We start from the raw sequence: 27,000 nt of genomic DNA, 5'->3' as shown, positions 1-27,000 counted from the left end.
CTGAACTCAGATTTGGCTGCCTGCTGCTTTGAGTCAATACTCCAGAGACAGGTGTTGATGGAAGAAAAGACAGTTTATTCAAATGCCAGCAGCCTGAGCAGATGGCGGACTCCTGTCCTAAAGACCACCTTTACATCTCAGTGCAGGCAGGGGTTTTACAAGGAGGGAGAGGGAAAGCAGAACAAAAAAATCATGGGGAGGGGAGTTGAAAGTTCTCTATGTGTAAGTCAGCACAGTCTATTCTGATGATTATCTTGAAGCTGGTCAAGTGGAGGTCCGGTTTTCATGGATGGAAGTCATCAAGTCTCCTGGAGCTGGACTGTCTGGTTGCTGGAGTCAGTTTCCTTTGAAGTTAGTCCTTGGAACTTCTACAGAAATATGCTGTTTTTCAATGGTTACATATTAGTTAATTCATTTAAAAAAACACTTTTAACAGAAACAAATTTAAAAGAATGGAGGGGTGAGTTACTGGAGTGCACAGGAAGGAAGAATATGACTACAGTTTAGTGCCACTGCTTTGATTCATGCCAATGCATCAGTAAATTTACCATTTCTTTTGACCTTCAGTGCAAATGTTAACTTCCCCAAAAGTAATGTATAAATTCCACATTTAACTTATACTTTTTATGGAGTGGGATTTTGGAAGAAAAGAAAATGATCTTGAAGATCACAAGGAAGTATACATTTCCAATAACAGTCATGAAATGATGAAAAAATATAATGGATTATTGCCACTGGCTAGAAGGGGTAACTGCTACAGGAATTTTTGTCCTACCATAAAGAAATAAAAAAACAAAAACAACAACAAACAACAAAAAACCCAGGAAAAATATATAACTATTTTTCAAACATAAAGCAACAGGCAATGAATAAATGAGGTGAGCACTAGCCCTGGATTACTACCCAGAGGCAGTGTTCAGGATACAGCTCAGGAAACCCAAACAGAGCCTACCTAGTATCTCATTAAATTGAGGGAAAAAAGATTACAGTTCTGGGAGATTGAGGAGATTGGGACAGAACACAAGAAAGTAGAAAGATGTTCAGGGGAAAATCTTGAGGCTCTGCCAAGGGGTCCTTTCAAACTATTGGCTGAATCCTAATCTCCCCAGGCTGAGTAAAGAACCACCATAGAGCAGTGGGCCATGCAACACCCAGAGCTCACACAAAGATGGGCAAATACCAGGCATGGGATAGAGTCTTCTAAAGGGAATCACCCAAGTAGTGGGGCCAAATTATCCTAGACTGAAGGCTGCTCTGACTCACCCTAATCAAGCAAAAAGCAAGCCTAAAGGATCAAACTGATTCCAACTAACTTAACTGCCTATCAGATAAAAGGACAGTATTTCTAAGGAATACTACAAAATCTAGACCCCAACAATATAAAACTGCAAAAATCAATCAAAACAATCCACCATATCAATAGGCTAAAGAAGATAAAGCATGTAACCTTACAAAAAAGCATTTGCTAAAATGCAATACCCACAGCAAAAGACAGCAACCTAGGAAAGAACATCTACAAAACACACACCTACATACCCTACAAATAAAATCATAGTTAGTAGTGAAAGAATCGATGGTTCTCACTGGGTTAAGGAAACAACAAAAGGTAAACAAACAGTAAAATCCATTCAAAGGAATACTATTGTGCAATAAAAAGGAATGAACAGCTGAGACATGCAACAGCAAGAAAAAGTCTCAACACATTATGCACATGAAATATTTAGAAAAAATACTACATACTATGTGATTTCATTGATATGAATTCTTTAAGTTAAAACTATAGTGATAGAAGCAGATTTGAGGTTTCCAGGATTTGGGGCTTGTGCTAGAAATGGACTACAAAGGAGCAGGAAGAAAATTCGAGGGGGGATGCAAACCTTTCTATATCACAGAGTGGTAAAAAGACACTCTCAGGCCCTCCCTAAACTTCCTATCATCTGTTATGTTCCGTACATCTCCATCTGCATCCATCCCCTAGCACTGTCTACCACCCTCTTGTCCTGTGCTAACAACCTCACCCAAAATACACACACCACCACTTTTTGGAGGAAAGAACTATTTGTGACAGCAGCTACTACATTTCATAGCACCCAGAAAAAGGTGCAAGACATTGCAAGTGGGCAACAGTGAGGACGATGACAAAAGCTGACTTTGAGCAGCACACAAGTGTTAGAAATATTTATCAAAACACATTTATATGGCATATTTCATCATTTTACATTTAACTTCTATGAAACAGGGATACAGCTTTCAATGGAAAGCATCATGCAATTCTAATTGTGTCTTTTTATTTGTCTTAGTGGTAAATTTTTTGAAAATATATTTTTATTGATTTTTTTTTTTAGAGAGAGAGATAGAAACATCAATGAGAGAACATCGATCAGTGCCTCCTGCACACCCCTGGTGGGTGTAGAGCTTGAAACCGGGACATGTGCCCTGACCAGGAATTGAACCAGTGACCTCTTGGTGCATGGGATTATGACCAATCCACTGAACCACACTAACTAGGAAATGGCAAATTTAAAAATAACATTGAATCTTAGAATTGATGACAGAGTCTGGCTCTAAACTGCAGAATGGCTGGAACCTTGATGCACAGGATTTTAACTGCACATTGACACTGCGGTGGACCTCTTAGTCTCTCGAGGCTGCACATTGCCAAAGGTTTGGCACAAGTCTGGAAAGTACAGTAAGTATTTCTTCACGTGGAACTGTGAGCTGCTCTGGCTGTGCAGGTAAATGCCAGGTCCACCTCTGCCTCCACCACACACAACAAGGTTGGGCATGCTGCCCAATTTCTGGCATCCAGCATGCCCCTCCCACCCCACACCCTGTCTGTGCTACTGCCACACGTTCACCCCAGGCACACCTTGGATGAGCAATCCTCGGCCAGTGTGGAGTATTTGGTGTTCATCATGCCCAGGAGCAGTGCTCTTAGCTGCAGTGCCTGGTGCAAGAGAAACAGTTGTCAATGGAGTTCAAATGTTTGCTGCTAGGAGTGCATGGAGAATAGAAGTCAGGTTTCCCCATTTGTCTCCCAGCCCAAGAGTTTGCCCTGGGAACCCCAGGTGGAGTCTGGTGCTAAAAATGTAGGTGGAGGCTGTGCAGGTGCATGGAGCTGAGGCCCACCTACCTTCAGGGAGGGGCTACTAGGTTTGGGGGCCCAGGGTAAAGGTTGGGGGATCTGCAATCATTGAACTTGGGAAAAAGTGAGTGGCTTAGAAAAATAAAGGTGTTACCCTTGGGATCCAGGTGCTTCCCATTTTTACCAAGTAAAGGGGTGTTGGAGGGTAGGGCTTATCCCTAAAGGCAAGCCTGTTCTTTGCTTTGATTTTTGATTCTCACTGGGAAATGGGAATCACTGAAGACAACACCCACATAAAGTTTTCCTATGACAAATGTGTGCCAAGAGCAAGGGCTTTGTTTTTTTAAAGGTGGAAAAAATTCTACAGATACAAAGAAAACCAAGAAAATGCCTATTCTAGTATTATGTTAAACCAGATGAATATCCTATTTTTGCAGGTCAATAAACAACCCAGCAGGTGCATTTCATATAATTAAACTAAATACTATTACAAAACCCACATAAAATGATTTCAATTTCCATGAAGACTCTAAAAGGGAAGGAAGGTGGAACACGGAAAATGACTGAGGCAAAAACTTACCATGCCGCCACTTTGTATATAGTCCATTCAGCTTATCTGCATCCACATTATAAATATCCACCAATATGGCACACAATGCTAGGGCCACATGTAAAATTCAGGGTGGGCCTATTGGCCAAGTGCACAAAGACATGAGTTTAGTTCTCATCACCCTCAGGGGTGAATGCAAAGTCCCCAACATGTGGCAATATATAACAACCTCAACTCTTCTGTTACAAAGGAATCTCATGAAATTGTTCTCTTTTTCTCCCTTGGAGAGACTGGAGTCCACAGAGGCCAAACCAGGGCTGGGTCTCTGATATTCAAAACACAGCTCCTGTTCCAAGATGGCTGCAGAGCAGGTGAAAGCAACACACACCTCCCAGCTTTAAACCCAATTTACAGCTGAAAGTGGAGCAATCAACCTGAATAACAACTGGAGGCAGTGTTTCTCTTAAGATCAGAACAGCCCTGGCCAGTTTGACTCAGTGGTAGAGTGTCAGCCCAAGGACAGAAAGGGGTGATTCCCCTTTCACCCCTCTTATTCAACATAGTACTGGAAGTATGATGAGCCACAGCAATCAGACAAGAAAAAGAAATAAAAGACAAGCAAATTGGAAAGGAGGAAGCAAAATTGTCATTATTCACATATGACATTATATTGTATATTAAAAACCCTAAAGACACCAACAAAAACTACTATATCCAATAAAGTGACTTTAGCAAAGCAACAGCATACAAAATCAATATCTAGAAATCAATGTCATTTCTATACATCAATATTAAACTATAAGAAAGGGAAACTAAGAAAACAATTGTACTTACTTTTGCAACAACACACAAATAAACTACCTAGAAATAAATTTAACCAAGAAGGTAAAAGACATATGATTGAAAAATTATAGGACATTGATGAAATAAATTGAGGAAGATACAAATAAGTGAAAAGATATAACATAATCATGGATTGGAAGACTTAACATTTTTTTAAAATTTACATACTGCCCAAAGCAATCTATAGATTTAAAGATATTCCAGGCCTGGCCTGTGTGGCTCAGTAGTTGAGCATCGACCCATGTATCAAGAGGGTGCTCGCTGGTTTGATTCTGAGTCAGGGCACATGCCCAGATTGTGGGCCTGATCCCCAGTGGGGGCCATGCAGGAGGTGACCAATTGATATTCTCTCATTGATATTTCTCTCTCTCACTCTCTCTCTCCCTCTTTCTATTTCTCTAAAAAAATGAATAAAAGTGGAAAAAAAGCAATTTGAATTAAAATACCAATGGCATATTTCACAGATCTAGAAGAAATATTCCAAAAATTTAGATAAAACCAAATATTCTGAATAGCCTCAGCAATCCTGAGAAAGATGAACAAAGTTGGAGAGATAACAACACCAGGTATCGAACTATACTATGAGGCCACTGTAATCAAAACAGCCTGAAACTGGCATAAGAACAGACATATAGACCAGTGGAATAGAACAGAGAGCCCAGAAATCAACCCACACATTTATACTCAATATTTCACAAAGGAGGCAAGAGCATACAATGGAGTAAAAACAGTCTATTTAATAAATGGTGGTGGGAAAGTTGGACAGAATCTAGACCACCAACTTACACCATACACAAGATTAAAACCAAAATGTACAAAAAACTTAAATGTAAGTTACAAAATTATAAAAATCCCAGAATAAGACATAGGCAGTAAAATCTCAGACATCTCTCATAGCAATACTTCAGCTGATTTTTCTTGTAGGGCCGAGGAAACATAGAAAAACTAAATAAATGAGACTACATCAAACTAAAAAGTTTCTGCACAGTAAAAGAAATCATCAAAATGAAAAGGGATCTCACTGTATGGGAGAACATATTTGCCAATTATATATCTGATAGGGGTGAATTTCCAAAATATAACTTATATAACTCAAATCCAGGAAGACAAACAATCCAATTAATACATGGACAAAGGACTTGAATAGATATTTCTTCAAAGAGGACATACAGATGGTCAAGAGACATGTGAAAATGCTCCAAGTCACTGGTCGTCAGAGAGATGCAAATTAAAAGTACAATGAGGTATCACCTCACACTTGCCAGAATGGCTACCGTCAAAAAATCAACAGACAACAAGTGCTTGAGAGGATGTGGGGGAAAGGGAACCCCACTGCACTAATGGAGGGAATACAGACTGGTGAAAGCACTGTGGACCACAATACAGAATTTGCCCAAAAAATTAAAAATGGAACTGCCCTATGACACAGTGATCCCACTTCTGGGAATATATCTTACAAATCCTCAAACACCAATCAGAAATAATACATGCACCCCTGTGTTCATAGCAGTGCTGTTTACAATAGCCAAGATTGGAAACAGCCCAAGTGCCCAACAGTAGATGAGTAGATAAAAAAGGTATTGTACGTTTACACAATGGAATTCTATGCAGCTGTAAAAAGGAAGAAACTCTTACCTTTTGGGACAGCATGGATGGGCATAGAGATTGTAATGCTAAGTGAAATAAGCCAGTCAGAGAAAGACAAATATTATATGATCTCACTTATATATGGAATCTAAAGAACAAAATAAACTGACATACAAACAGAACCAGGGACATGGCTACATGGAACAGACTGACGGATGTCAGAGGAGAGGTGGGAGGAGCAACAGGTGAAAGAAGGTGAAAAAATTAGCCAAAGAACAAGTGTGCTTAGCGCATGGACACAGAGAACAAAGTGGTGAGGGCCAAGGGAGGGGAGGGCTAGGTCTGGGCAGAGTGGGGCAAAGGAGGAAAAATGGGGGACATCTGTAATGTCAACAATAAAAATTAAATTTTAAACATTATAATTGTTCAGAGTAAATACCTTAATTAATTAATAAAGATCATGTGAGCATATAGCAAGGTGGCACCACATGCAAGCCATGAGATGAGGCCTCAGAATGAAACCTACCTGACCAGCACCTTGATCTTGGACTTGCCACCTCCGGAGTGTCCAGAAATAAATTTCTATTGTTCAAGCAAAAACAAAAAACAAACCACAAAACCCCAAAACAAAAACAGCAGCCTGCTCCCCTGCAGCCCCACTTCCTTCCCACCATGTAACAGAGGTGACAGTAAAATATTACACTCTGATTACTAATAGCAGGGCCAAGACAACTGGGTGAATAACCCACCAGCTTTTCCCACAGCAATAATTATTTTTTTGCAGTTATCCTCATTACTCTGACTTAGGTAGACCTTGTATGTGTTCCGTCTGAATAGCCACTTCTCACTGCCCACCTGAGTTTCCCTAGGGGGCAAAAAATTAACTGCCACTTAATACATTTCCATTTCATTGATGCCCTGGCCTCACAAGTTTAAGGTTAAATCCAGAGGAACATGCTCAGAGATTGTTCTGAATTGGAATACTTTTCTCTTCTACATGAGGTGGTGGCTGGGGGTCTGGGTGGGGATCACTGCTGTTTCTCCTGCTACATCCAGGCTCCCCTAGCAGGTTTTAGTCTTTGATTAGTGATGCAAACCTCTGTCTGCCTTTTCCCAACAGAAATTATGAATACTGAAAAGGAGACTATGCATAGTGCACAGAGTCTCTGTTCAGGTAAAAGTGTTTGGGAACTAGTAAGGTAAAATATGACTCACTGAATACCACCTAAGATCTCACCTCTCAGCCACAGGAAACACTAAATTCCAACAGACATGGTTTATGTCACACCAGTCACCTCCCAACCAAACCGGTGATGTAGGAAGGGAGAGAAGGGCAGGGAGGCCGCTGCCATGTCAGCCCAGCTCTCGCCTTTACACTGGCCTGCCCTGGACTACACAGCTTAATCCCAGTGTGATCTTGCCCCCTGTTCCCAAGCAGGAAGTGGACAACCTACCATCCTCCAGAACAAGGGCATCTGAGAGAGAACTGTCTTCACTGCCAATATTTCCATCTGCGAAGACAAAAAACAGAAGTCAGAGATGATCAAATCCCTTAGACAAAGCCCTGTCTGTGAAAATCATGTGTAGCACCATCCCATAGCCTTCTCTGCCTGATCAGAAAGAACCTGTGGAACAACCAAAATGTGATGACAGTCCCTGTGGGGGCATCAGCTCGCCTCTTCCTGACACAGCACCATCCAGTCTGTGTCCTTGTGTGACAGGCACCGCAGTGCTGAGTAGCTCCACGTCCACTGTAAAGGCTGCCTGGCCTGCTTAGGCCACAGCACTGTCCCCACCCAACCCCAGGCCTGTTTTGACAAAACCCAAGTAAATGAACTGCTATTTATTGTACAAACGTGAAACTTCTGTAAGGAACCTGGTTTTGCTCACAGGGCAACAGATGGCTTCTCAATGAACTTCTTTTTAAGTTGATTCTTTTAGAGAGGAATGGAGAAAAAGATAGAAAAAAACATTGATGTGAGAGAGATACATGAATTGGCTGCCTCTTGCATGCCCCCTACTGGGGATTGAGTCTGCAAACCAGGCATGTGCCCTGACCTGGAATCAAACTGGGACCTCTCAGTCCATGGGACCACACTCAATGCACTGAGCCACACTGACCAGGCTCAATAAACTACTAAAGTCATTAGTAAAGAAATAAACTGCTAAACATAGCTTCTGTCTCTACAAAGCTTATTTTCATAGACCCCATTCAGTTACCCAAGAGAACATGCCATAGAGTGAGACAGTAAGGTAATGCTCCCCCTCTTTTTTTTTGTTAATGCTCACCAGAGGATGTTTTTTCCATGGATTTTATTTTTAGAGGGAGTCAAATGGAAGAAGAGAAAGTGATAGAGGAAAAACATTGATATGAGAGAGACACATTGATTGGTTGCCTCCTCCTTGTGCCCTGTCCAGGTCGGGGATCGAATCTGCAACCCAGGTATGTGCCCTTGACCGGGAATCATACCCAAGACATTCTGGTGTGCAGGGCGATTCTAACCAGTGAGCCACACTGGTCAGTGTGATCCTCTCCCTTTAACAGCTGGGGAAACTGAGTCACATCTGGGGAGCTTGTTTGTCTGGGATAGCTCTGCTCTCCTGGCAACATTAGTAAAAGGTCTCAAGTCTTCAGATACTAAGTTTAGTGTTTTTTTCTTGGGGGAGGGGGGTTGTGCTAAGAAACTAAAAAGAATTTTAATTACTCCTCTAATTCAAATGGCTTGTGTAATGAAAATATTACTTAAAAGAGGCATCAAAACAGAGAAGTTATATTCTTGGTGGGTATGTGGCCTTGACTGGGAATCATACCCAAGGCTCAGATGGGTTCAGTCACCAGCTAGCACAGACATGATGTGGAAACAGACTCTGTGGCATTCCTGACAGAACAGCCATCACTGGGCTGGCTGGAAAACCAGGCTCTTCTGTGGCCGACCAGTGAAGGCCCCTCCCTGCAGTGCCCCTCCAAACTGGGCTCTGTGCCCACCCCAGATGTTATGCTGGAGCCAGGACCCCCAAGTGCCTTCAGGGGGGCAGAGGAGAAGAGCAGTGGATGGCAGCTCTGCTAGGAAGTAGGGGAGAAAGTGACCAAGTGTTGGCCAAAGACAACAGGGTGATATGGAATAGTTATTCCACATTTACTACAGCAAAGAGATTTCTTATGGTCTCTCTTCTTTTTTAAATCAGAAATTCACTATTCGTATTGCTTGATGGATTCAGAACACCTAGGAGACTCTGGCATCTTAGAGCCTAAAATATCATTGCTGCTCCAGTATGCCCACAGTTTTAGGTTGCAGATTCTATCTATCATTCATCTATCTATCTATCTATCTATCTATCTATCTATCTATCTTATCTATCTATCTATCTATCTATCTATCATCTATCATCATCTATCTATCATCTATCTCTCTAGATAAATAGATACAAAATTGTGGTAAAATATACATAAAATTTACCATTTTAACCATTTTTCTGTACAGCTCAGTGGCTGTAAGTACATTCACATTGTTGTGCAACCATCACCACCGTCCATCAGCAGAAGTTCTTCATCTTCCCAAAGGGAAACTCTGTCCTCATTAACATGAGGTCCCCATTGTCCCAGCCCCAGCCCTGGTTGCCACCATTCCTCTTTCTGTCTTCCTAGAGAAAAAGGTTTTTAAATATGAAAACATAATGAAACAATCTTTATCTATATCTATCTAAATCTCTATCTTTATCTCCATCTCTCTATATCTATATCTCCACATATATTTCAAAGAATTTGCTTATTTAAAAAAATGATTTAACATTTGGAAACTTGATAGTTTTGATAGTTGTTGGACTTGGAGGGGGAGCCTTTCCTTCTAGTGTTTACCAAATATAATCACCCAAACTCCTAAGCTCTCCTCCCCGGGTTCAGTGCTCCAGACAGTCAGAGTGGGCAGCCCAGTGCTCCCAGCTCAGCTTCAGATCTGGGTCCCGACACAGAGGAGCACAGAGGTGATGGGGTGCTGGCTGCAGGCAGTCCAGATGTCCACCTTTCCCTGAAAACTGGGACAGGCTGCTCAGCCCTGAGGACAGCAGGACAGGCACAGTCAACTGGGCTTAGCACACAGAAGGGCTGGGAGAGCATTTAGTTCATGGCTACAGGCTCTCCCGGGGAGGCAATAAACAGTGAAAATGATAGTCTGGTTGGCATAACCCTTTCATCTAAGGACCTGAGTGCACTTTATTGCTCTCAGAACTTATTAGCTTCATTTGATAGGTAGAAAATGAAGGCACAGGGTGGTTAAGTAGCTTGCTTAGGTCATGCCAGGAGTTGGGCTCTAGCCCACTAACAGGACTGGTGCCCATTCCCCAGGGCAGTGGGGGCAGCCCATCATGGGGAGTGGGCTCAGCACTGACCGTCAATGATAAGCGAGGACCTCTGGGTGGGTTTCTTCCCAGACTTGATGCAGTTCTTGTTGACTGCATTCTCCAGCTCCTGCAGCTTCGTCAGTGAATTCAGATGAGAGGGTTTCCATTGTTTCTTCAGTTTTTTGCTGACACTGGGGTCACTGGCGAGGTGGCGGGCAGCCTCTGTAATCTGGGATTGAATGGCAAACTCTTGTTTCAGGCATTCTGGCTCAGGTCCTGTGGGAGGGAGAGCCAGGGCTCATACTTTGGGAATACTCGGCAGGCAGACACTTGTCCTTTATGCCCACCCCTGTCCCAATGTGAGCCAGACTTCCTTCCTGCTGGGGACCATGGGCACTCAAAATCTAGCAGCCCCACTGCCTAACCCTGACCCTGTATGAACCCCCAGTGGCCCAGGAAAATGAAGCTGTGTCAGAAAATGCTCTCGGAGACCACACCTGCATCTTGCCCTGGGTGACTCGCAGTCATGCCAAGGTCTGGCAGGAACTCCCCTGGCTACCTAGGAGCACAATGTGAGTTTTCTCAGAATTAACAGACAGATATTTCTAGGTAGAGGCCAGTCAAATCTTCTGGCCTCTGGGCATCACACCCCAGGCTGGGGCCTCCATCCAGGACAAACTCTCAGCTTGATTTTATTCTGGGTGATTTAAGCCTGAAGAAAGCAAAGATCAGGAGTGAGAAACAAAGGTAAAGATTAAGCAGAACTATTTAGAAAATAATAAATTTTCAGATCCTTCGAATCCCACTGCATTTGTTCCCTGGGAGGGAGAAGAAAATTGGGACAGACTCCCATCAGGGGCCTGGGAATGAGTCAGCAGGGACAGGCTGAGCTGTGAGTGTGCCCCCCACCCCCTCCACAGCAGTGCTGAGCCCTGGTTCAAACACTGCCCGTGTTTTGTGGATGCCCAGGACAAGTTCTCGCTACTCAGACTGAGTCCAGTGAGTGCTGGCAGCCAGTATAGTGACTGTCATTTGATATATAAGAAAATAGATTTATAAACCTAAAATTAGGTAACCTAAATTTCTATTGCTACTAAGTTGTAAGAGAAAAGACATACTGGCATGTGCCATAAAGACACAGACAGCATATAAGATGGTGCTCCCATAAGATTTTAAAGGAGCTGAAAAATTCCTATTCCTAACATCATAAAACTACATGTTGCTCATGTTTGTGGTGATGCTGTATAAACAAAACTACAGCACTGCCAGTCATATAAAAAAGTTTAAGTAAATGAATAAAATAAAATTACAGCATATACAACTGTCGTAGTAGGCTATCCTGGCTCAGGCTGCATAAGTGCACTCTGTGATGCCTGACCAAGGACAAAATAAAAATATCCTAATGATGCAGTTTTCAAGATGCATCCCCACTGTTAAGTGGCACATGACTATTCCTAGAAGTTGTGTGACTCAAATTTTCAGACAAGAAAAGAAGAGATCTGCAAGAGTAAAAAGTGTCACAATAAAAACAAAAGTGTATTTATAAAGATAATTGTGTCCAAAAAGAGTATATAAGAACTTCACTGATCCAACAACTTAAATTTCTACATGGTAATTTACAATGAAATTTAAGGTATGATGAGGTTTTAAAATTATACTTCAAAAGTCAGTGATGTAGCTATTATACTTTAGTTATATTATAATTAGGCAAGTACACAAATGCAAAGGCATTCAAGCAACCTAGCTAACAATGGACATTATGGTAATGTGTGTGTGTGTGTGTGTGTGTGTGTGTACTTTTCAAAAGTGTCTTTGTAAGTAGGTAGAATAGCTAAGCTCAGGCTCAAAAGAGAATCATAAAGATGATTTACATTATTCTTTCATAACCTCTCAGCACAATCAATTTTACCAAAATATTCTGGGGTGACCTCAGCAACATGGAGGGCTAGGAGGCCCCAGGGCTTATCTCCCACTGAAACAAAACAATAAACAAACAACTACAAGCTGAAGAAAACCAGTTAAGAGGACTACAAAGAAGTAGCAAAAAACTCAGTAGAGTTAAAAAAAAATCAAGGAAGGCTGCATAAAGAAGTATGGGAAGCACATTACCTGTGTCACCCCATCTCCAGTAAAGAGTCCATTGACACCCCAAAAGGTCCCCTCACAGGAAGTTTACCACAAGGGGAAAAAAGATCCCCAGCAAGACGTATTCTGCTGCACAGGAGACAGACTTGGCTAAGAAGTCTCCATAGTCCTCACCAATGCTGATCCCAGATGATGGAGCTGCCCAGAGCACTCCCCTCTCCCTCCCCACCTCATCTCCTCCCATAGGCTGGAGCTGTCACTGCAGTGACACCTGGTTTCATGGGCCCCAGTCACTGATGCACCCTGATCTCCAGGATGAGGCACCACAGCACCTCACCATGTGTGTGTGAGAGCTGCCACTGCTCTGTGCTGCACATAGGGCCCCAGATCTTGGCTTTGTCCCACTATTACAGACTACAACTGGAGTCATGCTGCTGCTGACCTGTGGCTGCCCCTCTGGAGCCACAAATGAGACTCTGACCACCATCCCCAGGCTGTGCTGCTGCAGCACCCTGCTCCTGGGCCCCAGTCTACCACTGCACCTTGTCATCTCAAAACCTGTGCCACTGCTGCATCCCTGCATGCTGGCCAGAGTCACTACATGAGGCTCTGAGACTCAAGTCTAAGTTCCATGGGAGATCTGCACATACACGCACCACCAGACATCAGTACCAAAGCCACAGCAAGTGCACCTGTGCCCCAGGACTCAGGCAATGTGGTAGTTCCCTATGTACCTCATTCTACTTCTGATACTGCTCTGTGGCAGAGTGCCAAGCCAGGAGCCAAGGATTTCCTCTGCTAGAACATCCTCCCATGAGCAAAGGGGAGAACAGAGAGGCCTCAGCAGCTTTCACTTTTCAGGATCCCAAGAGCCCTACCTGCCTCTGCTACACACAGAACCAAGGACGTATTCACTGACAGAAGACCCTGCAGTGTAGCCAACGTCATACTCAGCCAATGGAGTTTCACAAAGACTATAGCACTGTGCCATCTCAAGACCAGATGCTGCATGCCACCCAGCTGGCACCTTTGCAGCTACCTCCAGATTTAGCGTTTTGCCACTGAAGCCAGTCCAAAAAAGCTATACAAGGTGACTGCAATCTAAGTGCAAAGTATGTGACTTGTGGGCTCCACAGAGAATAAACGTTTTTGTGTTATGGAGTCTTGGAAGGAAAAGAAAGGGAAAAAGGAACACAAAATTTACTTAAAGCAATAATGGTTGAAACTTCCCAAATGTGGAGAGAGAGGTGGATGTACAGGTACAGAAAACTCAAAGATCCCCAAAAGAGATTCAACCTGAAGAGATCTTCACCAAGACATATTATTATCAAACTATTAAAAAATGAAGACAAACTGCCTGGCTGGTGTGGTTTAATGGAATGAGCATCATCCCCTGGACTGAGAGGTCCTGGTTTGATTCCCAGGCAGGGTACATGCCCAGGTTATGAGCTTGATCCCCGGGGAGGCAGCCAATCGATGTTTCTCTCTCACTCAGATGTTTCTATTTCTCTCTCTCCCTGAAAAATCAACAAAAACATATATATTTAAATCAAAGATAAATGGAGAATTTTATAAGCAGAAGGAGAAAAATATTATCACATACAAGAAAAATCTTGATAAGGCTGCAAGAAGATTTCTCAGGAACCTTACAGGCCTGAAGAGATAGAAATACATATAATCAAAGTGTTCAAAATAAAAAATACTGTCAACCAATAAGTCTTTACCCAGGTAACTTATCATTCAGTAATAAAGGTGGCATACGGACTTTCAAAACAAACAAAATCCAACAATATTTATAAAAATAGACCTGCACTATAGGAAATACTGGAGAGGATTCTATAAGCTGAAAAACAGGACACTAATTAGTAACATGAAACATATAAGAGTACAAAATTCACTAGTCAAGTGAATATATAGTCAAATTTAAAATCTCTATTAGAGCTGCATAATTAGATTATTTATGTCAAGGAACTAGAACAAGAACAAATAAATCCCCAAATTAGTAGAAGGAAGAAAAAAACACATTTCAGGACAGAAATAAATGCAAGGAGAAAATAGATAATAGAAAAAGCAATGAAATGAAAACCTGTTCTTTAAAAAAAATGTAACAAGCCCTGGCCAGTTTGGCTCAGCAGTTAGAGCATCAGCCCACTGGCCAAAGAGTAGCAGGTTCAATTCTGCTCAAGGGCATGTACCTCGGTTGGGGTTCAGTCCCTGGCCCTGGTAGGTGTTGTATGGAAGACAACCAATGAACGTGTGTCTCTCACATCAATGTTTCACTCTCTCCCTCTCCCTCTCTCTCTCTCTTTCCCTTCCTTCCTCCCTCCCTATCTGAAAATAAGTGGAAAAATATCCTCAGGTGAGGAAATTAATAATAATAATAATAATAATAATAATAATGGTAACAAAGAAACCTTTAGCTAGATTTACCCAGGAAAAAAAGACTCCCAGCCCTGGCTGGTGTGGGTCAGTGGTTAGAGCATCATCCTCACACTGAAGAGATGCAAGTTCAATCCCCTGTCGAGGGCACATACCTGGGTTGCATGTTCCACCCCAGCACTGTTCAGGGTCCTGCAGGAAGCAGTCAATTGATCTCTCTCTCCTTTCCTTCCACTGTATGTAAAAAAGCAGTAGAAAAATATTTTTGGTTGAAATTAACAGAAAAAACAAACAAACAAAATGTGACTATGTAAAGCCTGAAAATTATTTAACAAATATCTGAAAACCAAGGGTAAGTTATACATTTATGATTCCTTTTAAAAGAAATTTCTATTCCAAATCAAATACTACCTAAAATTCTATTACCATAGCTATTCTTACCATTTATTTTGAAATAAACAGTTTACGTGCTCTAATGGAAACATGGCCCTTTAATGAAAATAATAGAAAGCATATTTTGACAAACAAATAATAATTCAAATATTTATTCTACTAGAAACCCTTATACTCACTTAGGACAGGGAAACATTAAGCTAATATTATTTTTCACTGTAATGATGAAAAAGCTTTTAATGTGACACAAAGTATTTTGATAGTTAATTGGGAAATTTGAATAATTTAAGTACACATTTACAAATTATTTTTTTTTAATTTGAAAATAAATTAATTCTCAGGCATATAAATCTAAGTACCTTTTCCCAGTATGAACAGATTTAAAATGGCAATCTGTCCACAATGGAAGTATTTTACATGTTCCTATATCACTTACTGAATTAATGCATGAAATTGCTCAAAGCCAAGCTCTTCGGCAGCCAAGGCAGCTGTACATGAAAGACACTTTTCAGCACCACACAGGGCAAATAAATGACACCAGATACACACAGCAGGCGGAAAACACTTTCAAGCAATAAAAAACTTTCCTCTTTCCTTCTCCCTTAAAATCCTGTTTATTTTCAACTTTACTATACTATAAACTTATATTTTAACATCTAGTTACCCCAATTATAACTAAGTGGACCTAATACTGAGAGTATAGCAGGGTGATTAAATAATAAACACTTCTTTTCAGTTCACTCATGCCAGGATAGTTTATAAAATATGAGAAATGATTGGCAATCATAGTACTTCACACATTATAGTATGTCCTGCACTTTTAAATAATCTTTCAATTCATACGTCCAGGTAAAATCATTATACTTAACCTTCCTCTGTGTAATATAAAAATCTTTAGATTTACTGCTTAATCATTAGGCAAATGTGAATACAAAGGCAGAGACTCTGAAACCACATGGGTTCAACAACAGGTTTGTTTCCTCATTAATTCATAGAACTGTTGAGAAGTTTTCAGTAACTTATTTAGTTTATGTTTATTAATCCATACAAGTATAAAGTTTAAAAAATTAAAGTAAATCAAAGAAAGCATTTAAATCAAGGGCAATGTTTGTTTAGCACTTTTCTAAGTGCCAGGCCCCTTTCCAAATGCTCTACAGGTCCGACCTCACTTAGTCCTCATAACAACCCTGTTAGTGCTCCTTTCACAGGAGAGGAAACTGAGGCACAGAGAAGAATCCTCTCAAGTGCACACAGCAGTAAACAGCAGACTGCCTGGCCAGTGTGGCTCAGTGGTTAAGCACTGACCCATGCACCAAGAGGTCGCCAGTTCAATTGCTGGTCAGGGTACCTGCACAGGTTGTGGGCCAAATCCCCAGTGGGAGGGCATACAGGAGGCAGCTAATTGATGTCTCTCTTGATGATTCTGTCTGTTTCTCCCTCTCCCTTCCTCTCTCTCTAAAATCAATAAAGAAAAAAAAATTTTAAACAAAAACCAAAAACAAAAACAAATTTTAGTTAGTTCAACTATCCCAGCCTAAATTTTGGTAACCTTAATGAAACTATTAAACATGCTTACATGCAACCCAGTGAAACCGGGAAAATATTTCAAACCAATCTTAATGACATTTTTGACTATCATCCTTGTGAATATTTTCTACGCATTTCCTTCATCTGTATTATCAACTCTAAAAATGTAATTTATTTGAAAGGTTATGCCTAAAAAACCTGAAAAATAAACACCATTGAACTGTTTAAATTTTAAAATGCTTCCTTGGGAAAGTGCTATCAGGATGTGCCACTGTAACTGCAGAGGTAACAGAGAAAACACTGACAACACAGACACATTTTAGTTCAAGGAGGCAACGGTGTGTCATAAATGGTCCTATAGGAAAAGCAAGGTGTATATCACAGTCAATCCAAATTTACTTTCTAGAATTCAGTTGTCTTATTTCTTTAAAAACAATTTCTAGACATGAGAGTTAATGGAATGCATTATAGGTAGAATAAGTCACTTATTCTATATAAGAACTCGGACCTACCAACTACCAAAATCCACCTGCTAGCAAGATAATTCCTGAAAAGAAAAACAGAACAGCAAGTCTTTTTATGTAGCTTGTGCACCACCAGAAATCTCCATTTTACCAGGTCATATTCTGGAAGTTCTTAGGCCAACTACATAAAAATTTTCAAAGACTTTTCAGAGAATATAAGATTTTTATAACGAGAATAGTCATTATTTAATTTTTTAAAATAGAAATCTTCTCTCTGGCTGGGTGGCTTAGTTGCTTGGAGCATCTCCCAATACACACAAGGGTCATGGGTTCTGTTCCCAGTGAAGGCACATACCCAGGTTTTAGTTTTGATACAAGGTCTCAGGGCCCCTATGGGAGATGAAACATAACCGATAGATGTTTCCCTCTTTCTCTCTCTTTCTTTTTATAACATCAATTAAAAAAAAGAAATCTTCAATGTCTGAAAAACTGTAATTAAAATTCATAATTAAAATTATTTTATTTTTTTAATTATTATTTTTAATACTCACTCTAGGATATTTTTCCATTTTTATATAGAGTGGAAGAAAAAAGAGAGAGAGAGAAATATTGATGTGAGAGAGACACATCCATTGCTTGCCTCTTGCATGACCCCAACCAGGGCTGGGGATTGAACTGAAACAAAGGTAGGTGACCCTGACAGAAATTGAACCTGGGGCCCTTTGTTCCATAGACTGATGCAGTAATGCTGAGCCAAACCGGCCAGGGTTAAAATTACTTTAAATAATTCATATACAGTAACACTGTCCAAAAAGTTCAGGAGAAAAGGAAACAATGCATAATGAAAAAAAAGTACCCCTTTTGCTCTAGGAAGCAATAAAAAGTATTTAAGAAATTTTCTAACATCAAAAAAAAAACCATTTTTCCCCAGTATTGAGGTAAACATTAAAGCATCTGAAACTACAGTATATAGGAATAGGTAACTTAAACTTTCTAAATGAGAGTACCAAAGCTCAAAACAGAATGTCAGGTAGGAAGTTAACTAGAACTTTTTTAAAAGTTTAAGAAATACCTTTTCTTTTTATCCAAAAATAAAAGCAAAAATAAACACATGTAATTCCCTCTAGTAATTAAAATAATCAAAAGGGAAATGAAAAACCAAGGCTTATGAATTAAGCTTAGGCTAGAAAAGTTCCTCATGATGTTTAACAACTTTCATTTCTTTTTTAAGAGGAACTATTAAACTTGCTGGAATAGATAAAATTATATTTCAACAGTCCTTGCTTTTGTTGACGAGAAGCTAATCATGCTAATACCCCTGATTTCTCCCTTAAAAGGAAATAACTTAGCTGGGTTTTGAGCAGGAGCGGTGATATTTCTCCAGTCATAGATGAGTCTCATTGTGGCACATTTCTCCTTTAAGATAAGATGGCATTGGCATGCTGCATATCAGTAAAATTATCACAGCTGCTAAATTTTTTTTATGGCCACCCTGCACAGGTTTGGGTTTTTGCAATATCTGGAAATGGCCTAGGAGAAGAAATCAAATAGAGCATGTGTATGTTATAAATGAGAGACTTCCAGCCTTAACACAGACAGCATCACTGAGAAGCCCTGGCCCCACCTCTGGACATAGAGCATAGGTACTGCCCCTTGGGAGAGCTGTGGGCTACACTACTAGGGCCTTGGGATTCTACTTCATGCTGAATGACTAAGGTAACTCTTTCAGGGACTATGATCAGATTGCCAGAGCAAAGGGGAACTCAGAATTTTTTGAAGTTTGGGTTTTGTCAACAGTTTCAAAGGCATGACAGGCCCCTAACAACAACATCCTCTGTTGCCTGTACACTTGGTTCCTTAAATATAATAAACATGCACTTGGGCAGAATCAGTGTTTACTCAGCTATTGAAATTCCATCCAATGTTTATTAGTTATTACATACACTACACACATTTTAAGGAGGCAGGCATGTGTTAGACTTTATTGAATGGTAGGAAAGGTCTAATGATGGAAGCACCCACCATGAGGTACTATTTCACTTGCATGTTAATTAAGGTACAAACACATCTTATTCTAAAGTACCATCAAAGTACCACAGAAAGTGTCCATTTTAAAAATGTCCATTTCAGTTGTGAATAATTTTGTTGTACACTCACCAAAAGTCAGAAGCCATAAATATTACTTTGTTCCATGACAATTTTCATTAAAAACATGTACTTTCTACACCAGGTATTTGGAACACGTATCACACAATCTAAGTATAGGTCTCTCAGGTGAGCTTTGTCTAATAAACTTAGGGGACTGAACTGTGATATATACAGAAAAGACATGAATTTACAAACTGGGTTAGGAAAAGTAAGTAGATTATGTTTGTAGATATCATTAGTGATACATTTGTAAGAAATCATTCATCTATGGTTAGGAAAAAAAAACAGAGTTAAAAAAACCATCAAAGATTAAATTTTAATTAAAATATTCTGAATCATGGTCACAACATGTGGGGTTCTTATATAAACCATAAAAGATACCAGAAATACGATGGAGAGAGTTAATAAGCTTTCTTCAATGTGTTAAAGAGCTTTGCATTTCCCTAATCACTACATAACATGACTGAGCCACAGATGTGGTTTCGGTGTCTGGCAGAAAAGCCCACTTTGTGATCCCACAGCCTCACCTCCAGCTTCTGTGCTCTTTCTTTTCGAAGAGGAGCAAATACAATAGGCAGTCCGTGGTCACCTGCTAAGGTCCGAAGGTCAAAATAGTATTTGGCATAGACACTGGCAGAGACATAAAGATTAAACTGGAGTAGATATATATATTGCTTTTCCAACTCATTCCTGGGGAAGATGAAAAAGAGAAAACCAGCACAGGACAATTTTAGTTGACTTGGCAATCTTCATATTCTCATTCTAAGCTACTAGGAAGGCTCTAAGATTTGTTTTGAAACAAATAAAAGCTACCCAGCTGTACTAATACCCTAACCTTTAAACAGACAAACAGAGACAGCTAATGTGGTCCTTTCTGCATCCCAGCCCTTTGCTTTGGGGACCACAAGGAGGGGGTAGGGGGAGTCACATCTCCCGTGCACTCGTGCTGCTGACTGGGGCTCATTCTTCAGAGTCCCATTGGTGCAGCTGCAGATCATGCTCCCCGCTCACTCACAAGACCCCAAGGCAAGGCTCAGATGAAAGTAATGATGTGCTGCTTCTTAGCTCTGAAGAACTCGCAGACATTTTCACCATAACAGAAAAGGGGCTTACAGAAGTAGGTATGTGCCAACAAAAGGAGTGGGCACATCACCACGGCAACAAGTGGATCCACTGAGAGCCACCACTGTTATCTCTGAGATAAAAATCCTGAGGTAACAAGGATTCATCTCTAATAAATAAATAAGTGTGCCAGGTTCGATAAGGGAAACCCCCCCTCGTCCCGCAGTGCAGGGGACTAATGTCAAACAGCACAGTGCACGATTCTGTTCACCTTAATCTCTAGACCGCAGGCCAACACTTTAACCACTGAGCCAAACCGGCCAGGGCTCTGTTCACCTTAATCTTACTGGGGTGAGAAACCGTCACCATGACAGAGCTGGATGCATATTTAAACTGTGGAAGGCAGAAAGACTACAGATCACTGTCTCGGTGGACTAAACCACTTTACCATATGACCTCTGACTGAGCACTGGACATCCTCAGACAGTGCTCTCCCCGCTGGGACTGCAGCCCTGTGATGCTCTGCACCCCTGACCTTGGCAGAACAGAAGGGAACATTTCACATGGGGTGAGTTCAATAAAGTGGGAAAGGAAATTGGGGAGCAGTCCTTTGCTACGTGACCATACTCCTGTCACTTGCCAAGTTCTTAAATAATATAAAATTGGAGTAAATTGCACTACTTCCAGTCATCCCTTGCTAGAGGTAATTAATAAAATATGAAATGCCTGAACATACATGAGAGAGGCTTATTTTCTAATGTATTTGTTTTCTCAGTATTAACGCTTTAATGTTTTATCCATTGGACAGGTCGACAAAAGCTTGCTGTTCTCCTCTATGGAGAGCAGTCAGAATATGAGCAGAGATGAGGTTTTCTCACTTGTTACACTTCAAACCTAACTGAACCGACATCCAAAATGAATGTTCTGTTCCTATGGCTGTAAGTCTATAGAAATATAAATCAGACAATGATTATTATTTTTTTATTCTCACCCAAAGAAATCTTTCATTTATCTTCAGATAGAGCAGGAGGGAGTGAAGGAAGAAGTGAGAGAGAAAAACATGGATGTGAGAGGGACACATCAAGTTGTTGCCACCCACATGACTTCAACTTATCTTAAGGGAATGAGAAAAAGGCCCTGGCCAGTTTGGCTCAGTGGTTGGAGCATTGGCCCGCAGACTGGAGAGTCCCAGGTTTGGTTCCTGCTAGAAGTGCATACCTCAGTTGTAGTTTGTCCTTGGCCCCAGTTGGGCCATGTGGGTGGCAAATAGTTAATGTGTCTCTCTCGCTTTGATGTTTTAATCTCTTTCTTCTCCCCTCTCTCCCTCCCCTCTATCTGAAGATAAATGCAGAAATGACCTCAGGTGAGGATAAAATTAATAAATAAAATAAAGGAATGAGAAAAAGAACAATGAACAATGCCCAAAGCGAATAGAAAAAATGAAATAATAAAGACCTAAGCAGAAACAAAGAAAATGAAATAATACAAAAGATCAATGAACTAAGATCTGATTCTTTGGATAAATAAACACAATGGATAAGCCTTAAACCAGACTCATCAAGAAAGAGAGGACTCAAATATATTAAAAGCAGAAATGAAAGAGCAGTAGGAACAATTCACACCACAGAAATAGAAAGGATATAAGAAAATATATGAATAATATTCCAACAAATTAGACAGTCTGGAAGAAACAGACAAATTCATAGAAACATACAATCTTTCTAAACTGGATTAAAAATCAGAGCCCTGGTGGTTTGGCTCAGTGGCTAGAGCATTGGCCCGCAGACCAGAGAGTCCTGGGTTCAGTTCCCGTGAAGGGCATGTACCTCGGTTGCAGTTTGTCCCTGGCCCTGGTTAGCATCGTGTGGGTGGAAAGCAATCAATGTGTCTCTCTCACATTGATGTTTCTCTCTCTCTCTCTTCCCCCCTCTCTCCTCCCACTCTATCTGAAGAAATGCAAAAACTATGTCCTCGGGTGAGGATTAAAAAAAAAGTAACAAAATCTGAACAGACTAATTACAACCAACAAAATCAAAGTTATAAAAAAACATTTTTAAACAAAGGTCCTGGAAATGATGTCACAGGTAAATTTTACCAAACATTCCAAGAAGTACTGACACCAGTCCATCTCAATCTACTGCAAAATATTTGAGAAGATAGAAGACTCCCAAGCTTATTTTAAGAGGCCAGGAATATCCTAATTCCAAAACTAAATAATGACACTACAAAGATAGAAAATTATACTACAGCCCTGGCCAGTTTGGCTCAGCGGTAGACTGTGGGCCCATGGACCAATGAGTCACGGGTTCAATTCTGGTCAAAGGCACGTACCTGGGTTGCAGTTCATCCCCAACCCTGGTTGGGGTTGTGCAAGAGGCAAGTAGTCGATGTGTCCCTCTCACATCCATGTTTCTCTCTCTCTCTTCCTCCCTCTCACTCTATCTGAAGATAAATGGAAAAATATCCTTGGGTGAGGATTAAAATAAATGAATAAGTAAAATAAATAAAAATAGCCCTGGCTGGTTTTGCTCAGCGGTTAGAGCGTTGGCCCACAGACTGAAGAGTCATGGGTTTGATTCCGGTCAAGAGCACATACCTTGGTCACAGTTCAGTCCCCAGCCCCAGTTGGGGTCATGCAGGGGAGGCAACCAGTCGATGTGTCTCCCTCACATCATTGTTTCTTTCTCTCTCTCCCCTCCCACTCTGTCTAAAAATAGATGGAAAATTTCCTCAGATGAGGATAAAAAATAAATAAATAAATAATAAAAATAAAAATACATAAATAAATAAATAATGAAAAAGAGGAATAAAAAAGGACTGGAACTAGTAGATGGCTTTAAGAAAGCCATGAAGATATTTGCAGTACTATGATTCTCGGGTCTAAGCTTGTACAACTCCTGCCAATAACTACCAGAGAAATACATTTAAAATGATCACACTGGTTATTACAACAATAACACATGAAGATGTACTAAGTAATGAGAAGGAATATTAATTGTTATAAAAAATGCGGACAGAAAAATGTATGTAATTTTATGCCTAGTTCAGTACTCCACACAATGTACCCTTTAAAAATTTTTCTTAATATGTAATCTTTATGGGAGCAAATCAGCTATTGGAAAATGTTAGCAAGTTCACCAAAGCCTTCCAAACTCACAGGTCCTTAAGGGTAATGTTCTTCATGACTCTGCAGAAGAACACATTCCGTACAATCAGTTCGTGCAAATACTTGGAGGCAAGAAGAATGGCCCCCAAGACAACTCGTTTCCAGTTCGTGGGGCCAATGTCTATTTTGGCGTAAATCACAAGTCTTTCTAAGTAAACCTGCAAAAGTAAAACACGGGTCTTTGATTTCAGTTCAGTTTAAGTGCTGTGATAAGAACTGTTAGGAAGGACAGATTTCACCTGTTTGTGACTTGACTCCTATTCTTAGGTTCTACAGAGACTGCTTGGCCAGCCAAAGCCAGAGGCAAAGTCACTGTTGCAAATCAGATACTTTGTTGCCTATGTTGCCCATGTGACTTTCCAGCCCAATTTTTGGTCACAGGAATGAATGGACATCATAGCAAAGGACCCTCTGAAGAAATGTCATTACCTTTCCACTTGCAAAGCGCAGGATACCTGAGTTCCTACCACATGCACTATTTCATACCTGGCCAGTAGTTATACAGTGATTTTACATAATTCCTGAATATGTAAATCCCTGATAATACTGAGCACACAAATACCTTCTTGACACAGTAACTAGTCCTATGCAGCACAAGCAGTAGATAAAACAGGTTGTCAAGAGGGCCCCCCAGTGGCTGCTGTGCGCTGCAGCAGGACAGGCAGTACAAAGGGCTGTGCTTGATGCAGGTCTTGACTGTCAAGTATTCCTGGACTTAGTGCCTTTGTAAGAGACACACATGCACACAAAGGAGAGTCCTTTTTATATCCCTCATCTTGACATCCCCAGGATCACTTTATGAAATTTATCTCTGTCTTACACAGTCTGAAGCTTAGTCAGTGCTGGTGGTTTCAGATGGTAACAGAGCTGCCATCTCTGCATCCCTGGTCCTCTACACCTGCCAGGAGCTTGTGAGGGTTCATGATTTCTTTCCCGTGTATCACATGTCTATTCTACAAAGAACTGGGCAAACTTAACAGCTAAGTAAAGGTTACAAAGGCAAGTGGTGATTTGTTGTTATCTCGAAGGGTGCTTTGCAGAAGAGCATGTATGCCATTTGCCAACAAAGTCCCATTTTAAAGAGTATGTTAATTGTCTGAGGTTATCAGATTAACAGCTCAGATTTGCCAATGTTCTTCAAACCCAACTGTATTTTTAAAACCAAATGGTTATTGAACATTATATGTTCTTAGTGAAAGTTTACACAAATCCCCCAAACTCAGCGCTTGCAGATATCCTAATAATGAACCTGCTTACAAGGTCCAACTTTGTACTTCATGGGGCTAGTTAGAGGCACTTATACAACACTGGCAATCTCTCACCTTCCTGACACCTTTACTGGCAGACTTGGTATGTGCCATCCTCACTCATTCACGCACTTGCCCTCCTGTGTCAGTGGACCTGAGACTTTCCTTCTCACTGAAGCTGACTCCTCTCTCAGTGACATCGATCCCATCCCATTTCTGAAGAACACCTCCCACATTTCTCCCTTTTTGAAGAATCTTCCCTGTCTGCCAGAGATTTTCCTCAATGTGTTGACACTGTTCCCTGCCACTCCCCTACCCCAAGAATGCTTCCCCTTATTTTGCTCACAGTAAATGCCCTGAGGCTCCTTCTCATCTCCCACTGTCTCCTTAACCCACTCTGTCTGCCCCCTGCCGCTATCACTCTACTAAACTATTGCTGAGACCATCGGTGCCTTCACATATACACACCAGAGCTCTTCGTCCCAACTCCCCCTCCCCAAGCACTCCCTAATGCCATAAAGGGCACTGCCATTTGCCTAGCTGCACTGAGTTTTGGGGATTGGTGTAAACTTTCACTAATTCTAATTCAGTAAGCCTGCTCCAATCTGTTAGTGATTCTTGTTATCTCCACCTATCACTGGTCATCAGGCTGCTTTCTATTTTGTCACTTCTCACCTGGATCACTGCTATTGCCTACTGACTTCTCGGCCTCCACTTGGACTCCCAGCTACAGTCCATTCTCCCCAAACAGCCAGGACAGCCTCCATAATCAAGAGCACTTCACAACCCTCCTCAATATCCACCAAAGGTTTCCCATCAAACAAAGAAAAATGTAATGTCTTCCCATGGCCTGCCCGCTGCAGGGCCCTATAAGATAGGACACTGCCCTTCTATGTCCTCATGTCCTACATTCTTTTTCTCATTCCACCTTGACCACACTGGCCACACCTCATTGTTGCTTGAACACACAAAACATGGTCCCCTCTGCTTATGACAATGCCAGAGCCCCTCACCCTCCTCAATTCAGTCAGGTCATGATTCAATTGTTTCCTCTTTAAAAAGGCTCTTCTGGATTGGACCCTCTAATATAGCAAGCCGCTGTAATCTCTTTATCTCTTTACCCTGCTTCATCTTGGTATTTACTACTACCTGAAATATTCATCTTTTAAAAAACACTCATTTAAAAAAATATTTATGTCTTCCTCAGCATAATACAAGCTCCATAAAAGCAAAAACTTGATTCAACCAGGTCTCTCCTCCATCCTCAGCACTGAGCTCTGTAAGGACCATCAGCACGAAAGGGGGAGTCTCAGGATTGGGTGACAATGGTGGGGAAACCAGGAGAAAATAATAAAAAGTAAAGATGAGTGAGGTTCAAGAAAGAGAGTGAGGTCAAAATGCTAAATGCGGATCATAATTCCCTACCTCCAGCTCACATTCAGGCTGTTCCACACATTCAGATGATTCCTAGAGATCGCACTCTGCTGTCTCCCAGGTGCATCAAGCTTGATTTGTCTACAAAGGACTCCCCCTCTCTCAGCCCAGACACTCTCCTTCCATACTACTGAGCTCTCCACATGGAATCACCCTCCTGCCTTCACCACCACCTGCTAAGCCCTCCTGGTGGCTGGCAGCTCCATGAAAAGGCCTGTGTCTGATCCAGTGTCCATGAGGGGTCTCTAGTCAGAAGCACAGTGGCCTCTCCAAAATTTTACTTGAATACTGAAGGAGGAGGCACTGTCCTAAGGATTTGTTCCCTCCCGACCATGCAGTACACTTTCCCCTTTAGGACTGCTGGGGGCAGGACCACTTCTCACTAGAGTAGGACTACTTATTCCAAAGGAGAAACTCTTCCCATAGGAATTTTGTATGAATGATACAAAGGTCCTCGCATAGCCTGTTCAGGAACTACTGGCACTATAATCCTGGGCAATGTCACAGGCAGGCACAGGAAGACAGCAGGGATGGATTTACACCCATCATCCAGGGAACAGAGAATTCAGGGCTCCGGTTCTCAATCAGGACACAGAACTGCCTGGAGATACAGCCTGGGACGCAGCTCAGACCTACACTGAATCAGTCACTGCTCGGGAACCAGATGGTTTTGTTATTGCCCTGCATGCCTG

The 27,000-nt window shown here is 41.2% G+C and overlaps 1 protein-coding gene across 1 annotated transcript; it reads right to left on the bottom strand.

Annotated features, from left to right (window-relative positions):
* Positions 1-66: 66 nt before the first annotated feature.
* On the bottom strand, positions 67-24,988 carry LOC118640485 (cyclin-Y-like protein 1). The gene is made up of 7 exons (XM_036277372.1): positions 24,950-24,988; positions 23,619-23,785; positions 19,927-20,089; positions 7,520-7,576; positions 6,592-6,622; positions 2,870-2,947; positions 67-368 (listed from the first exon to the last, which is right to left on the bottom strand). The coding sequence occupies exons 1-7, from the start codon at positions 24,986-24,988 to the stop codon at positions 337-339; spliced, it is 567 nt and encodes a 188-aa protein (XP_036133265.1). The 3' UTR covers positions 67-336.
* Positions 24,989-27,000: the final 2,012 nt, after the last annotated feature.

Source organism: Molossus molossus, unplaced genomic scaffold (genome assembly GCF_014108415.1).
Source record: "Molossus molossus isolate mMolMol1 unplaced genomic scaffold, mMolMol1.p scaffold_m16_p_1, whole genome shotgun sequence".
NCBI classification, from domain to species: domain Eukaryota; kingdom Metazoa; phylum Chordata; class Mammalia; order Chiroptera; family Molossidae; genus Molossus; species Molossus molossus.
The sequence above is the reverse complement of the archived record's forward strand: the minus strand, read 5'-3'. Positions and strand labels throughout refer to the sequence as shown.

Coding starts and splice junctions, on each gene's coding strand:
- LOC118640485 (XM_036277372.1), bottom strand. CDS start 24,988: ATGGCACATACCAAGTCTGCCAGTAAAGGTGTCAGGAAG. Junction 2,948..6,591: donor AAGATCAAGGTGCTGGTCAG/GTAGGTTTCATT, acceptor CTCTTGCACCAG/GCACTGCAGCTAAGAGCACT. Junction 369..2,869: donor CCGAGGATTGCTCATCCAAG/GTGTGCCTGGGG, acceptor ATATTTCTGTAG/AAGTTCCAAGGACTAACTTC.